This window comes from Plectropomus leopardus, chromosome 6 (assembly GCF_008729295.1).
Source record: "Plectropomus leopardus isolate mb chromosome 6, YSFRI_Pleo_2.0, whole genome shotgun sequence".
In the NCBI taxonomy this organism is placed as follows: Eukaryota; Metazoa; Chordata; class Actinopteri; order Perciformes; family Serranidae; genus Plectropomus; species Plectropomus leopardus.
In genome coordinates, this window is record NC_056468.1 from 14746453 (window position 1) to 14760848 (window position 14396).

At 41.3% G+C, this 14396-nt stretch overlaps 2 protein-coding genes across 2 annotated transcripts; one reads left to right on the top strand and one right to left on the bottom strand.

The window, feature by feature from the left end:
- Positions 1–909: 909 nt before the first annotated feature.
- On the bottom strand, positions 910–8837 carry arrdc3a (arrestin domain containing 3a). Its single transcript, XM_042487730.1, has 8 exons — positions 8336–8837; positions 6280–6361; positions 6022–6169; positions 5450–5552; positions 5012–5268; positions 4274–4430; positions 4036–4178; positions 910–3912 (listed from the first exon to the last, which is right to left on the bottom strand). The coding sequence occupies exons 1-8, from the start codon at positions 8613–8615 to the stop codon at positions 3844–3846; spliced, it is 1239 nt and encodes a 412-aa protein (XP_042343664.1). The 5' UTR covers positions 8616–8837; the 3' UTR covers positions 910–3843.
- Positions 8838–10347: 1510 nt separating this feature from the next.
- Positions 10348–14376, top strand: arsk (arylsulfatase family, member K). Its single transcript, XM_042488320.1, has 8 exons — positions 10348–10575; positions 10816–10945; positions 11047–11206; positions 11465–11747; positions 11843–12014; positions 12963–13187; positions 13372–13587; positions 13702–14376. Exons 1-8 carry the CDS (start codon positions 10468–10470, stop codon positions 13974–13976), a joined length of 1569 nt encoding a protein of 522 aa, XP_042344254.1. The 5' UTR covers positions 10348–10467; the 3' UTR covers positions 13977–14376.
- Positions 14377–14396: the final 20 nt, after the last annotated feature.

The following is a 14396-nucleotide window of genomic DNA, read 5'->3' on the forward strand; positions in this document are numbered from 1 at the left end:
CATAATTGGCATCTGGTTTATCACAAATGTGCAAGTTTAACATGATGTTAACAGCTAACCCTGCTTGATCAGCTTTAAAAGATATGTGCTGCAATTCCAAAAACAGCTGCATTTAGGCGCATGATTTAAACTGTATTATTTTTATTAATAATAAAACCAAATGAGTCTATAATACAAGGTAAGGAGATTCTGAGTAAATTATTTGGCACTCTGAATCACTCAGATCTGAAGCAGTCACGTAATTTGCATAAGTGGTACTTAAAAGCAAAGAGGAAAGAGCAGCTTTTCTCTTTAGCTTTGACTCTCCTCTTCTGACCAGAGGAATCCCTGCAGTAATCCCTGGAAATGTTGGTCAGTAAAAACCAGTGGTGACATGTACAAATGCAAAGAAAAGGAGGAGTAAATCTTGAGCCCTTTGCCACGTTTGGGGACGATAAAAGATATTTCTGTTCTGGGGGGCTTCCATCTCTGGTGTTAAAAGCTGGCTAATGACCTAAAAACAGTGTCTGATTCTAGGTAAGATGTGTTTTTCAATGAATTTATACTATCATGCAACTTCCTGCCTGCTAAAATCAGGTGCAGTTATAAAAACCACCTCCAGGGGCAGTATTGTACTATGTTTTGGAGGATAATCTGAGTCCAGCAGTGACAACCTGTTTGCTTCTAATCTGAAGCTGTCATGACCCAAATAAATAGATTTGGGGTAAAAAGGAGGGTAATGATTAATCATGTGCAGCTTCATGTTTGCTTTTCAGTATGGGGCATGTTTGTTGTATTTATTTAAAAGAGTGGCGCTTAGACAAAACAAGCTTGAATGTTATGAATATAGACTTAATCTTTACTCATTCATAGGGTGCACTTTTAATGTTGTGTTCAGTCTTGCTGAGAAATTCACACCACAGCCCATCGTAATTTAGAGCAAAACGTTTATTCAAATCAAAAGGAAGAACTAGACAAAAGGTTAAACCATTCAGAACGTAGTATATTCATAGAATATCTATACATCGTCATGATCGACAGACAAAAAAAAGATAAAAACAAACATACAAATGGAGAATGAAGAAAAAAATTCAGTGAGTGATATTGCACTTTGTTTCTAAAATGTTTCAGATCCCATCTCCAAGGTTTCTTTATCTCTGAACATTTCAGTTCCTGCCTTTTACTAGGTCAGGAGTTTAGCTTAGTTTTGACACTGGACTACTTTGCGGCCCAAGCAAATGGACTATGGAATTGACCAACCTGAAACAAATATGTAAGCTTATTCATAGCTTGTAGCTCGATTCCCTAAGATAAAATCCAAACAAAGAACTGCAAACAAATATAATCAGGAAAGAACGTGAGTTAACCGTGGAAGAAGCGGTTTATCTGCTATCCCTAAATGTTTCTCAAAGGGGGGAGGAGAGTGCTGATCAACAGCTGCCACCCCCAGGCCTGAGGGGGGACCAGAGAGGTCAGGGAGACTAACTCAGGAAGGTTGCTTGTTAAACAAGAAAGCAAACTATATCAATGCCCAGAAATACATGGAAAAAAAATAATAGCTTCATCAGCTTCAGAAAAATAACAAAATCGAGAGGCCTGTCCAGGATGTCATTTTTGCAACACTTGCTTCTAAAGGACTTTTTCCTCTTCCCTTTTTGTCCTTTTGAATAAACATGGAAAGGTCAAAAACATACAGACGTGAACAGACATAATATGCAGAAGAACGAGAGTTTAACAGACGCTGAAAGATGAAGAATCATGATCAGGTCTTTTCTGTGTCAAGGCCACTAAGATAAGATCACTTTAATAATCTGCAGTTTGTCGATTACTGTCAGAGGCTTTGTATTTAGTTGCCAGCTGGATCTTGATAAGAGCGTGCACGCGCGCACACACGCACACACACACACACAAAACATACAAAGTTGTGTCAGCTACATTTAAAATGTAAACTTAAAAAGTCACTAATTAAAAAAAATGCATTAATGTCCTACACAACACTACTTTAATGAAAAATCCTCTAGTATAACATGGTTAGTACCAAATGGTTTTTCTTCAGACCTTCACCATTGAATGCTTTTATTTTTTTAATGATCATTTTCTTATCAAAAAAGTGCTGCTTTTCTCGTTTTCCTCACTATGTTAAACCTCTGTTGCAGCTGGTCTTTGTGTTGAATGAGTTAGAAAACCAATGTATTACTCATGTCAACCTACTACTACTTGTTCTGACCAGTCTGAACGGAGGTTCAGCAACGTCCCCAGCTTTTTACTTGCACCTGGGTTTGTAGTTTCGCTCCTCTTTTGACCCCTTTTTTTTTATAGCTAGCATTCTGGTTTCACTGGTCTGGTAAAATCTAACTGTTGGTAGGATGAACTGGGCAAGTGCAGCAGGACAAAAAGGGAATGTGATTTATCTCAGAAAGCTGCCTTGCTTCTCTGCAAGTCTCATTTTGGTAATTAAAAAAAACCCAAAAAACTTCATTACTTTAACAGTGCAATTTAAAAGAAAACCTATAACATTTTTTCTCTTTTTTTTCCAACCATTTGGCAAGTGAGACGACCACCTGAGACAGTGCTTTTTGGGCAGTTATGCAAGCCTGGCTTGCCCTGAGATTAGGAGTAGAGGGGCTGCAGGTAATTAGGGTGAGGCGAGTCCCTCCACAATGTACCACCCTCTCTGTTTCACACACACACACTCACACACAGACTCACACTGTTCTCTTCAGCTACAATATTGAGTGGCAAATTAAGGTCTGCAACCCTCCTAGTCCAAATCCAGAGCAACCTCAACACAAAAAAGGCTAAAAAGCTATTCTACAATTGGAGCTAAATACAAAAACTAAAATAGGAGGGAAGCCACACTTGGATCCAAGCTGAGGAGGCAACATCTTAAAAGAGCTTCCAGATGGAGAAAGTGTGCTGCAGTTGTTGTAAAAAGTCCAGTCTAGTTGTTATAAGTCACTGAGGAAATGTCAAAAGGAGACAAAGAAAAAAACTTAAACAAATTCAGTGCATTGTTCTTGTCCTTGTCAATCTTTTTTTTTTTTTTCTTTTTTCCAAAATCGAATCGTGTTCTCAAAATTGCTCTAAGTTATGCAAAAGAAAGTCTTAAAAGTTAAGCCTACAGTCTCATATTCTTAGTCTGGCGCATTACAAAGCTGGAACCAACTATTAGTGATTTTTTTTTTTTCAATTCTCATTAAACAGAGCCACACAACTCAAGTAAAGAATAAAATGTGCAAAACAAAATCCAAAATGAGGCAGGAGGACCAAGTCTTTGCTCTGTTGTTGACTGCCGCCACTGGATGCTCTCATTCATACAGATTATGGTGGTTAGAACGTTGTTGATATTTTTCTCTCTTTGTCCCGTTTTCTTTAGGTGATTCTGCTGAAGTCTGGACATGATTAGTCCTGCCCTTTGTGTGAGGCGCCATGTCCTTATGTGCCATGAGTACAGAAGAATCGAGGGGTCTAAGAGGAGCTTGGCAGGCCGAGCCTTGCAGTTTCTTCGTCGTCATTGTCAATACTATCACCAGGGCTCTCGCTACCAGTGGGGCTTTTCATACAGACTGAATATGTGTTCATCTGTATGCATCCCACCCTCAGCAGGCTGACACAGGAAGGAAGCAATGCCCCAAACTAGTGACTTCTGTTTCTCTCGCTGAGGGAAGGCAGGAACAGGTTTGTCCACCCCAACTCAACCGCAGGTATTTGTCCAAGTCTTTCTCGGTTGGTTGGTTGTTTTTCTCTTGATGTCAACGGTGTTGTATGAACGTTGTTGTCAGAGAAAAATAAACAAAGCTGAGCCTTGCAAGCAGGTTTCTTTAAAGATCCCCGAATCAGTCGGGGGAAATTCAGGAATACCCTTCAGCGTGATGGACAGGTGTCGAGCCTGCGCTCCTCTGTACGTGTGGCATGATCTGGGTTAGGATCGATCTGGAGCGGAGAGAACAGAAAAAGAGGGTTTAAATATTGGGAAAAAAAAGAGCTAATTTCGTATGCAATAGTAGTAGTGATAAAAATGGATGTATGCCTTGCTTTATGTTATTTGGAGCTTACCTCGGAGTACAGTGGAGGAGGCTGGAAGCGGAACTCGTGAATGTAGGCGAAGAGAGGTCCGTCCAGCTCCTCGCGGGCAGCTGGGACATCCAGACTGCTCTGCCTCTGCTCTTCTGTCACAATTTCTGCATAGCTTGGAGGAGCTGCAGGGCAAGAGCAAGCCACATGTTAGCATTCTAGGGAAGTATTATCAGGAACGGAGTTAAAATATAAATCACGACCTTGAGATCCAACCTACCTTCAGGCCGCTCAGGCAGACCCATGCCCAGCCAGCTCATGCTGCACTGACTGCTGACGCTGGAGGTACGGGAGCCGAAAGGGTGGAGAGGGATGGTTCCGATGACTAGGGGCAGGTTCAGGGACAGATTGATTGCCCCGGGTATGTCCACGTAAACCTAATGTAAGGACACCACGGCAGGTTAGAATATGCAAGTCATTCTGAGGTAATAAAAATTTGCTTGAATGTCAATAAATGGCTTTGGGGCTGAACATTCAGCATGAAATGAAACAGCTTTTTAATCCTCTATAAGATCAAACCATGCTAGTCTGGACTAAATGAGTTCAGCAATATGTGGGTCAATGACTTGAGGTCTGTCTCTTATGCAAGGCAGAGTCCGCGCCTGGTGGCTGTCTGTTCGCAAGGTAAAGAGGTTATAAGCGCTCTCGAGGCAGGTGTTACCAAAGATATTCTGGGCTAATGCTCTTAGCAGCATGTAGAGATAACACCTGGTGCAATCCAAGGCCCAGATTTGGCAACGTGAGCTGAGTCAGTCAGGTTCTTTACTAGGAGAGTTATTAGCCTACCAGGAAATATTGATCCTGTGCTGATAATGGTGCTGAGTAATGGTGATAATAAGGACAAGAGGGGAGCGTAACGAGGACAGGAACACCTATGTGTCCATGCCAAAAAAGGCAGAGTGGCAATTTTTAAAAAAGGGGTGTGAGAGCGCAGCAAATACAGCAAGACTGCACTCACCATGAGGGAGTACTCCACTCTGATAATGCTGCAGTCCAGGATGGAGGGTGAGACAGGTGGAATCTTCAGCATCTTGCCACTCCAGGTCTCCGTTTTGCCCGAGGACAGAGACTCTCCCCGCAGGTTGGCCACCAGCTGCTTGACCTCCTTCATCTTCCCTTTGGCATAGAAGGTCTGAGTCTGGTAGATGGCCGCCTTTGGCACCACCATGCGGGAAGAGCAGTTCTCAATCTCAGCAAAGATCTGGATCGACTCTCCTGCGGAGTCAGAGATGATAGTGAAGAGGTTCATTAAAGTTTCTCTACATTTCTATCAACAGTAATCATCTTCTTAAACAGTGTGTCATTAGTAATTCATGTTGTTATGAGCATGGCGTGATGCTTCCATTAGCTTTTATGAGGTTATGAGCTACATTATGAGTCAGTTACTTATTCTCACCTGGGGTGTATCCCTTCCTTTCAATTTTGGCACTTAGGGAAATAGGACCTGAGGTGCAGAACCAACAGCAAAGCGTCTTGTCTTTTGTGCCGGCCTGTGGTGACTGAAGAAAAAGGAAAACAGTTGATTAGCAAATATCTGGAGCCTTTCACAAGTATTTAAACCTTTGATCCCTGGGCAAATTGGTGCAATTTCTTTCAAAAACATGGGAAAGAAAGATACAGTGAACAACTTGGTAAGAAATGCTCCAAAAATTGCAAGAAATTAAGTAGATTTAACAAATTATTTTTAAAAGGGGAAAAACATAATAATTATTACAATTGAATATTTAAAATTAAATTACAGAATTATTATAACTTTTAAGTGCTTTCCCAAGTCTTATTTGCCTTGTTATTTGTTTTTTCATACCAGTTTTCAGCTAATTTTCTTGTTCTTGTACTTTTTTACCAATTTACTCAGGTTTCAAAGGTTTAAAAATGATGTACAGACCACTCTGTAGAGTCGTCAAAGCCCATTTGTCCAATGCCTCGGACAGTTGAGAGATATGAAAAGGCTGTTTTAAAAGAACTTACCAGCAATAATGGAGTGTTGATGTCAATGTGCTCAAAGACTGTAAATTCCTTCTTGGTCTTCATTGGCAGGAGCCATGGCCTGTGGAGTTCTGCCTTTACCCAATAGCGCACACTGCCATGCTTCCCTTCGAAAGAGGTAGCCAGAGGTCTACAGGAAAAACAGAGGAGGACAAAGGAGAGAGGGGTTAAACTATCAGTCAGAAGCTCACCTAGGTGACAGCTTAATCTCTGACTGGAGTGTAGTATTAAAACACTTACGTCTGTGGAAGCTCGAGGCTGAATGCATACTCATGTCTTCCTGAATGGATAGTGGTGAGTCCTTCCTCCGAGTTGTCATCGTCTGAAAAACAAGGAGGACAATATTCCAAACACATGTATACCATACCTGGGCAAAATGCTCTACGAAGGCATCTGAAAGTCATACCAAAAAACACAGGGTGGGGGAGACAAAAGAGAATAAACGGATTTTACTATCAAATCTGTCTGTAAATAAAATTAATGTATTGAGAGATGAGTAGCAAACTACTAGGCTACTAAGAGCACACCAAAGAAGTTGTAGGAGACTGAGCGTGCAAGATTGTGCTTCTGTATGAACAAAGAAGTCCCATTGTGGCACATACCTTGGAAATAGCCTACATAGGCTGTTATGGGGGAACTGCTATAATGGGCAACAATAAAATCTTAATCGGTAGATAAATCTGTCTCATAAACAAGGAGTAATTTATTTCCCGTTTATCTCTCTCTGCAAAAAAAAAACTACGCATATTTTTTTGCCAGAGGAAGGAAATCGACGAATTGCTCATTTAAAAATGTGATTAAAATCTAATTTTTCATTAAAAACAACAAGAGTGCATTTAGAAGAGCTGGGTCGACGGGCCGGGTGTGCTTCTGCCAGCTCAGCACTCCCTCCCCCAGCAGCAGCAGCAGCAGCAGCAGCCGTGTGGTAAACAAGTGCGGAGCTGTCAGTCAAACGGCAGACTCCAGCAGGAGGAGACCGGCCTAAACCGGTGCGAGCAGCTTCCCACAGCCGCTCTGCTCTCATTACGCATTCACTGTGCGACACCGCAGTCACTGCTAACAAGCCTGCTCTGCTCCGACCACATACTACCGCAGTTTTCCACCCTTTTAACCGCTTCAGCATCACAGGAAATGTTTCAGAAATAGCTTGTTGCAAAATGTAGCTTTGCTCGAAGTATGATTGTTGGTGAGCGACGTAGTATTTCGCTTGTTTGCAACAATGTATCACCCCAATTTCAACCTCAGCACGTCTGATAATGGAGAAAAATGCATGATAAGACGAGCGGATTGACAACAAGCCAAACCCAGTTAACTTGCTTCACACTCTGGCTGCTGTAGAGAGGACCAGAAACTATATGGCTATTTAATTATAAGAATAAAAAGATGCTGCAGAAGGAGGAAGCTAAACGCAAACCATTTGCACAGCTCACAATAGGGAATTTTCACCATCGAAAGCAACCTTTCTGCAGATATAGAGATGTCTATAGCACAAACTGCTGACAATAAAGCCCAATGCAATGTCATACTATATTCCAGAAAAACATGTATGTGCAAAGAAAGCCTAAATGAATGGGAAAACTAATGGAAACAAGGTATCAGCTAAGCGACTTTTTAATATAGCTTTAAATAGAATCAAAGTAAAACTACTTCTACTGACTTGTATTTTGCAGCTGTTTCGTTAATTAAAAAGTTGCAGAATTTTCTGTCACTCTCTGCAAGACAGTGATGTCATTGGCCACACATGAGCACCTCAGCCAATGACATGCTGGCAGGGGAGGAGCACGCGCGTTGCTCCGCCCTCCCCCGGTCCAGTTTTCTGAACAGGATTGAACCGCTTTGAACAATGGGTGGAAACTTAAGAAAAGCTACAAAGAAACACTGAATATAACGCGTTTCTGCGTCGAAAATGTCCAACAAAGCTACAGATACATTACTGCACCTTATTATTCTATCGCCCCGCGGCTCAGAAATGAATATTATTCTCGTTTTTAGCTTGAAATACTATGAAAAACAGACACTCGAGCTGCTGTCATTCATTCTGACACATTGACACAAACAAGTCATGATGGAGCTGTATGTAGCCGATGTCACAAAACTAATTCATACCACCACCACCACATAAAAAGAGGCTGTTTTAACAGTTATTAATATCTTCTAGTGCATACTATTGTTATCAATACTTATTCTGACATTTGAGGCAACAGCATCCTCCTCATCCTCCACCAGCACAACAACAGCATCTTACAGTCAGTTTCTCTAAAACTTGTGTTAAAACAATAAAACCAAAGTCTCTTACCTCTCTCGTGCCCAATTAAAATATCTTTGTGATTTAGGTATTCCACTTCTTCTGTGTAGTTTTGCGTGTAGGCAGTGTTGGATCCAGCATTTCTCGATTCAGTCCAACGAACTTTAGCAAATCCTTTTGCGTGGATTTTGAGAGATTTCACGCGGATTTCTCCGGTGACTTCGATGATCACCCTCCCTGAGACGCAGTCCCCGCTGGAAAACACGGGAACATTGCTGTCATTGAGACAGTCGTAGCTTACTGTGAAGCTCTTTACCTTTCCTAGCACCATGGTGGAAAGAGATAGGCTACAGAGACCTTGAAGTTAAAAAAGGAGTCTATGAAAAAATAATTTCATAAGAAAAATGATGCAGTCTTTAGACACTGATCAGTATCTCTGCCCTGCAAAAAGCAGTAGGCACGATCAGTGATTTCTCTGCGAGCAGTTCATTGAGATGTGTGATGGCTGAATAACAGCAAAGGATGCTGTTATCATCCGCCTCTCTGCGAGTTGGTCTCCAGTCAAAGACGAGGAAACCCCCGTAGCTCAGCTCACTTTAAGCGACAGGCTGTGTGAAAAACAACCTTGGGCGCATGCGCAGGGCTTCGCTGCCCCCTCCTTCCGCCTTCTGGAACAAGGCAGAGAAGTGTGGCTCTGAGCCAGATGACAAGTTTGGTCAAACAACTGAAAGACTGCACAAAGAAAAGTTCACCACAGTGCATGTATGGGTGAGATTTTACAGCTCATTAGATATATTTAAAAATGCATAGTTATATCGACCTCAAATAAGCCTCATCCCGTCTTATTTGTAGGCTTTTCATGCAGAGATAAAGGAATATGTTTGTTGTTTGCATTTGAGACAAATTAAATCACAGTAACCTCTAATAGGTGGTTCACCTTGGGGTCTTTTTAGGCCTACAGCTTCCAGATTTATGTCTTGATATGCCGACATGTTCGTCTGTGATAATCCAGATATATTGTCTCACATATATCATAAGAGACTGCAACCTCTATATCCATCAACAGAAAACAACAGAGCTGAATCTGCAGGATGCCTGCAGCATAGGACAGGTAGTATTGCTGGATAATATGTAGCCCGATTATTTCAGGGGGAGCAGACTTCCAGAAAAGCTCCCCACATATTCATCTATATAATTGTGTTTGTATTAAGATTAAAATGATCCGTGCACATATGGGGGGTGGGATTTCTCATTGTGTTGAACTCACAGTTTGCAGAAAAACAACTCTGAGGCTCAAAACGCCACCTGGTGGCTATCGAGGCTTCTGAAACGATCTGCAGCATCACCTGTTGAACATCACTGTAACTCGTGCATTGCTTTTAACAAACAATTCATAACTGTAAAGCAATTCTGATGTATTTTAGTGATACGAGGTGCAATACAATTCGCCAATACTGAGCATTTGAGTGAAAGGAAATAGATGCATAATATCAGTGTCTTTGAAAGTCCATGTTTGCAAGATCCGCAGCAATCGTCAACGCTGTTCTGTGGTGATTAAAATGTCATCATTAACAGTATTAAAAACCAAATCATATTCCATGCTACCCCCTACAATTGAAGAAGTGCATCAACTGCTGTTATATGATGTACTGATTTTACCATTTATTAGCCAACTAAATATTTCTAACAATAAAACATAGAGACATATATATCGCCTTTGTGATAGTGCTTCTACACAATGGCCCAATAGTATGCAGTTATGATTCTGACAGTTTCAGCTCAACACAAGTGTATAAATCCTTAAAAGATAAATGCTGCCCTCTTGAGTTTGTAGTTTGTCATTACAGGGTGCTTGATTTATGTTTCCTCCTGATGTTATTTTTCTCTCAATGATTTTGGGGTTATTGAGGGCAGTGGACGTTAAACATTAAGGTTTATGAATTAAGTTCTTCTCGCAGAAAAATAAATAAAATCAATTCGCCAACTCGCACAGCTGGACTGCTCCATTAGAAGTTAAACAAGAAAGCTCTTATTTTGAAAGCGTAACCGGGATGTGTTTATTAAGTCTCGAAAAGTACTCGCAAAGAGGAACACTCTTCTTCTGTGATGTATCTTTTCCAGTCCAGACTAATCTCTTTTTTCACAGATCAGATCAACTCATTTGAACGAAGTGAAGCGCTGTCATGAATACTGAAGTGCTGGTTGTGATTTTCCTGTTTCAAATGTATGGTCAAAGTTTGTGCCAAAATGGAACCAGACCCAACATTGTAATGGTTATGAGTGATGCATTTGTAAGTATGAATTTAGTTATACCACAGTGATTTACTACTGCATTTCAGTAACTGACATAGTATGGGTTGCTTTTGCTTGTTTTTTAGGCTACAGAACTATGACAGGGCAGGCTATAGCTCAAGATTAAACACCACACAGAGAGGCTTGGTTTTTTGGGGGGGATTTTTTGCATTTAATCTCTGTGTAACTGTACACTAATGTGACTTTGGGTCTAAATGTTTGTTTCCCTCTTTCTGCAGGATGGACGATTGACCTTTGATCCTGGCAGCAAAGTTGTGCAGCTGCCATATGTAAACTACCTCAGGCAGCTTGGTACCACGTTCCTCAATGCTTACACTAATTCACCCATCTGCTGCCCGTCGAGAGCGGGTAAGTTACCCTCTAAAATGCACTGGGGACAGAGATATTGTGGTAAATATGATGGTAATGAAGGTAGAATAATGAATGCATTTCAACTGTTTAATCACCAGCAATGTGGAGTGGAAAGTTTGTTCACCTCACTCAGTCATGGAACAACTATAAGTGCCTCGATGCAAATGCAACGACATGGATGGATTTGCTGGAGGCGAACGGATATATTACCAAGTCGATGGGGAAGCTGGACTACACCTCAGGTAGTCACTCTGTCAGGTGGGTGGACACTACAAGGGACAAGAGTGAGCCCGTCTCTCAACATTTTCTTATCCCTATCACACCCAAACACACAAAAGAACTGTTTGTGCTCTCCTGTATGAGTAATAAGTAATAACATACTGTGTATGTGGGCAGCTATTCTCCAGAACAGCGTGATTCATCTTTTTGGATGCTCATCCTCACGTGTTTCTTTCCATTGCCCTATTTTTTGTGTGTCTGCCTGCATCTTGTTGGTGTTTGTGTGTGTTTCTGCAGTAATCGAGTTGAGGCCTGGACACGAGATGTTCAGTTCCTCCAGCGCCAAGAGGGCCGGCCTGTTTCGCAGCTCACTGGGAACGTGTCCACAGTAAGGATCATGAGAAAAGACTGGGAAAACACAGACAAGGCGACACAGTGGATCCGCCAGAGAGCTGCATCCTCGCATCAATCCTTCGCTCTTTATCTCGGCCTCAATTTACCTCATCCCTATAAAACTGAATCCCTAGGGCCCACTGCAGGAGGATCCACCTTCCTTACCTCGCCGTACTGGCTTAAAAAGGCATGTTTCTTGAATGCTTTTCCTCCATCAATGCAGAATCATGCATATTTTTATATAAATCACTGTAAATGTTCTTATTTTACAAACTCACACAGGTGTTTTCTGATCTCATCACTGTTCCTAAGTGGCTGCCTGTCGCTGCCATGCACCCCGTCGACTACTACTCCACCTTCACCAAAAACTGCAGCGGTGATTTCACTGAGGAGGAAATCAAAAGCATAAGAGCCTTTTATTATGCCATGTGTGCGGAAGCAGACGCCATGCTGGGTTCGTTGACAGCAGTTATTCACCAGAGAACAAACACTCCAAGCAGGAGGTAGTGGGTTTGACAGCTAGGTTTAGTCTAAACTCCCCCTTTTTGCCTTAATTGGTGATAGAAAAGCTTAAGTGTAAAAGGGGGAAAGAGGGGGGGTGACATGCAGCAAAGGGCTGAGGCTTGAATCAAACCTGCGGCCTCTGCAGTGAGGATATATCCTCTGTACATGGGGCGCCCACTCTATTACCTGAACGACTGGGCGCCCCAGGCAGTGTTACTGTTGATTCACTGCAGCCTGTTAGAACATCTCACTGCTTTGACTTGAATTACTTTCATTGAAAGTCACCCAAATAAATTCAAGCTAAAAAGAATATTAAATGCTTTTATAGGCACAATTGTATGGAAGAGTCATACAAGATTTTTTCTCCGTACTCTAATGACAGTAATCAGCTTTTTTTTACCCAAAGCATGAAAATCAACACACTATCTGCAGCACTTTACTTCTTTTTACACATAACTGTTAAAACCTCGGTATTGCACGTATTCATTGCAATGGTTTTTCTTCATTTTCTTCACCACTCCCGTGTTCAAATATCTTAAGCTTGTTTTTCATAATCTGTTTGTAAATTCAATACTTTTTCTTTTATTTGTGTGAGTTTTATCTATGCATTTTGTAACTGTGTTTTGTACTTGATGCTGCCTATCTTGGCCAGATCTCCCTTGAAAAAGAGGTTTGTAATCTTAATGGGATCTTTCTGGTTAAATAACGGTTAAATAAAATAAGCAAATTAAAGCCTATACAATATTTGCTTTTCGCTTATCACATCTTTAGTCAGCAGCGAGATCATGTTTACCACCGCGTTATTCTGCCACTACTGCTTGAATGTCCCGTAAATGAGAAAAAATACAGCTTCAGCTCAGTTCTTACTCTGTGTCTCTCACACCTTCTGTCTCACCAGGCCAGGTGATTTCAGCTCTGAGAGAGACTGGCCTGCTCAACAACACTGTTGTGATCTTCACGGCCGACCATGGAGAACTCGCCATGGAGCACCGGCAGTTCTACAAGATGTCGATGTTTGAAGGCAGTTCTCATGTTCCTCTGTTGATCATGGGGCCCGGGATAATGTCTGGCCTGCAGCTCGACCAGCTTGTGTCTTTGGTTGATCTCTATCCCACTGTCCTAGGTAAAGAAGTGCACAGAATACATAGGATTAAAATGTTTATAAATCATTAAAATGTCTGTTGAAAGGTAGAATAAAACTGTAACGTTGGAGGATTTTGAACGGTCTTCCTACTGTATATAAAATCATTAGCAGATTAAAGATTTTAGTATTTTAACTTGATATCACGCACTTGTGTATTTTGCAGAAATTGCTGGAATTTCAGTACTAGGTAATCTCAGCGGCCACTCGCTCCTTCCTCTGCTATCCAAGGCCAGCACTTTCTCCCAGAAGCAACATCCAGACTGGGTTCTGGGTGAATATCATGGTTGTAATGTCAATGCCTCTACATACATGCTGAGAAGTGGCCGGTGGAAATATATTGCCTACGCAGATGGCGTGAGTGTCCCTCCACAGCTTTTTGGTGAGTTCCTAGCTTGAGAAACTACACTTTAATCAGTGTATGCTTTCAAAAGGAAAAAAATCAATTCTAAACCCTGGGACCCTTTGATTTGTCTGTGCTCTCTGTGTTTTGCAGATTTAACACTGGACAAGGAAGAACTTCATAATATGGTTCTCAGATTCCCAGATGTGCAGGCGCATCTGGACAAGCTCTTGCGTAGTATCATAGACTATCCAAAAGTCTCTACAGATGTCCATCTCTACAATAAAAAAACATTCTCTGCCTGGCGCCAGAGTTTGGGAGGGAACTACAGCCAGGTCATTGCTAACCTCAGGTGGCATGTGGATTGGCAAAAAGATCCATTAGCCAATGAGAAAGCGATTGACAAGTGGCTCTACGGCTCTTTGTGAAATTCTTTATTATGGTAATGATGGTTCACTTTAAGGTGTTTTTCAATGAGCTGGACTCACACTGATTAAACATGACTTTTACTCACATCTTTGACAATAATGGGTGGCTTTATGGCTCTTAAATATATTTATACTGTAACTGCTATAATTATGGATAATCTAAGAGGACCCATTTTAATGTCCTAGACTTACACTTTGACTAAATCCGGACTTTTAAATGTCACTTCTGTGACTTATCATTTTGCACTTACTTTCATTGGGATTTAAATCTAAAAAGGCTCTTTAATTGTATTTACAAGTATTTTTATAATGTGTTTCTTTTGCACTTTGGATGTTTTATGTAGATGACTTTGAAATGCTTTTTTGCTGAAATGTGCCATAAATAAACTTCCCTTGCCAACATAACCATAACATGAAGTA

What these genes read in the sequence shown, in the direction of transcription:
- arrdc3a (XM_042487730.1), bottom strand. Translation starts at nt 8,615, where the DNA reads ATGGTGCTAGGAAAGGTAAAGAGCTTCACAGTAAGCTACGACTGTCTC. An exon ending in AGCCTCGAGCTTCCACAGAC is followed by an intron (nt 6,170 to 6,279) that starts GTAAGTGTTTTA and finishes TTTTTCCTGTAG; the next exon opens with ACCTCTGGCTACCTCTTTCG. An exon ending in AAGGAAGGGATACACCCCAG is followed by an intron (nt 5,269 to 5,449) that starts GTGAGAATAAGT and finishes CTGACTCCGCAG; the next exon opens with GAGAGTCGATCCAGATCTTT.
- arsk (XM_042488320.1), top strand. Translation starts at nt 10,468, where the DNA reads ATGAATACTGAAGTGCTGGTTGTGATTTTCCTGTTTCAAATGTATGGT. An exon ending in CTGCTGCCCGTCGAGAGCGG is followed by an intron (nt 10,946 to 11,046) that starts GTAAGTTACCCT and finishes TTTAATCACCAG; the next exon opens with CAATGTGGAGTGGAAAGTTT. An exon ending in GGAAGCAGACGCCATGCTGG is followed by an intron (nt 12,015 to 12,962) that starts GTTCGTTGACAG and finishes CTGTCTCACCAG; the next exon opens with GCCAGGTGATTTCAGCTCTG.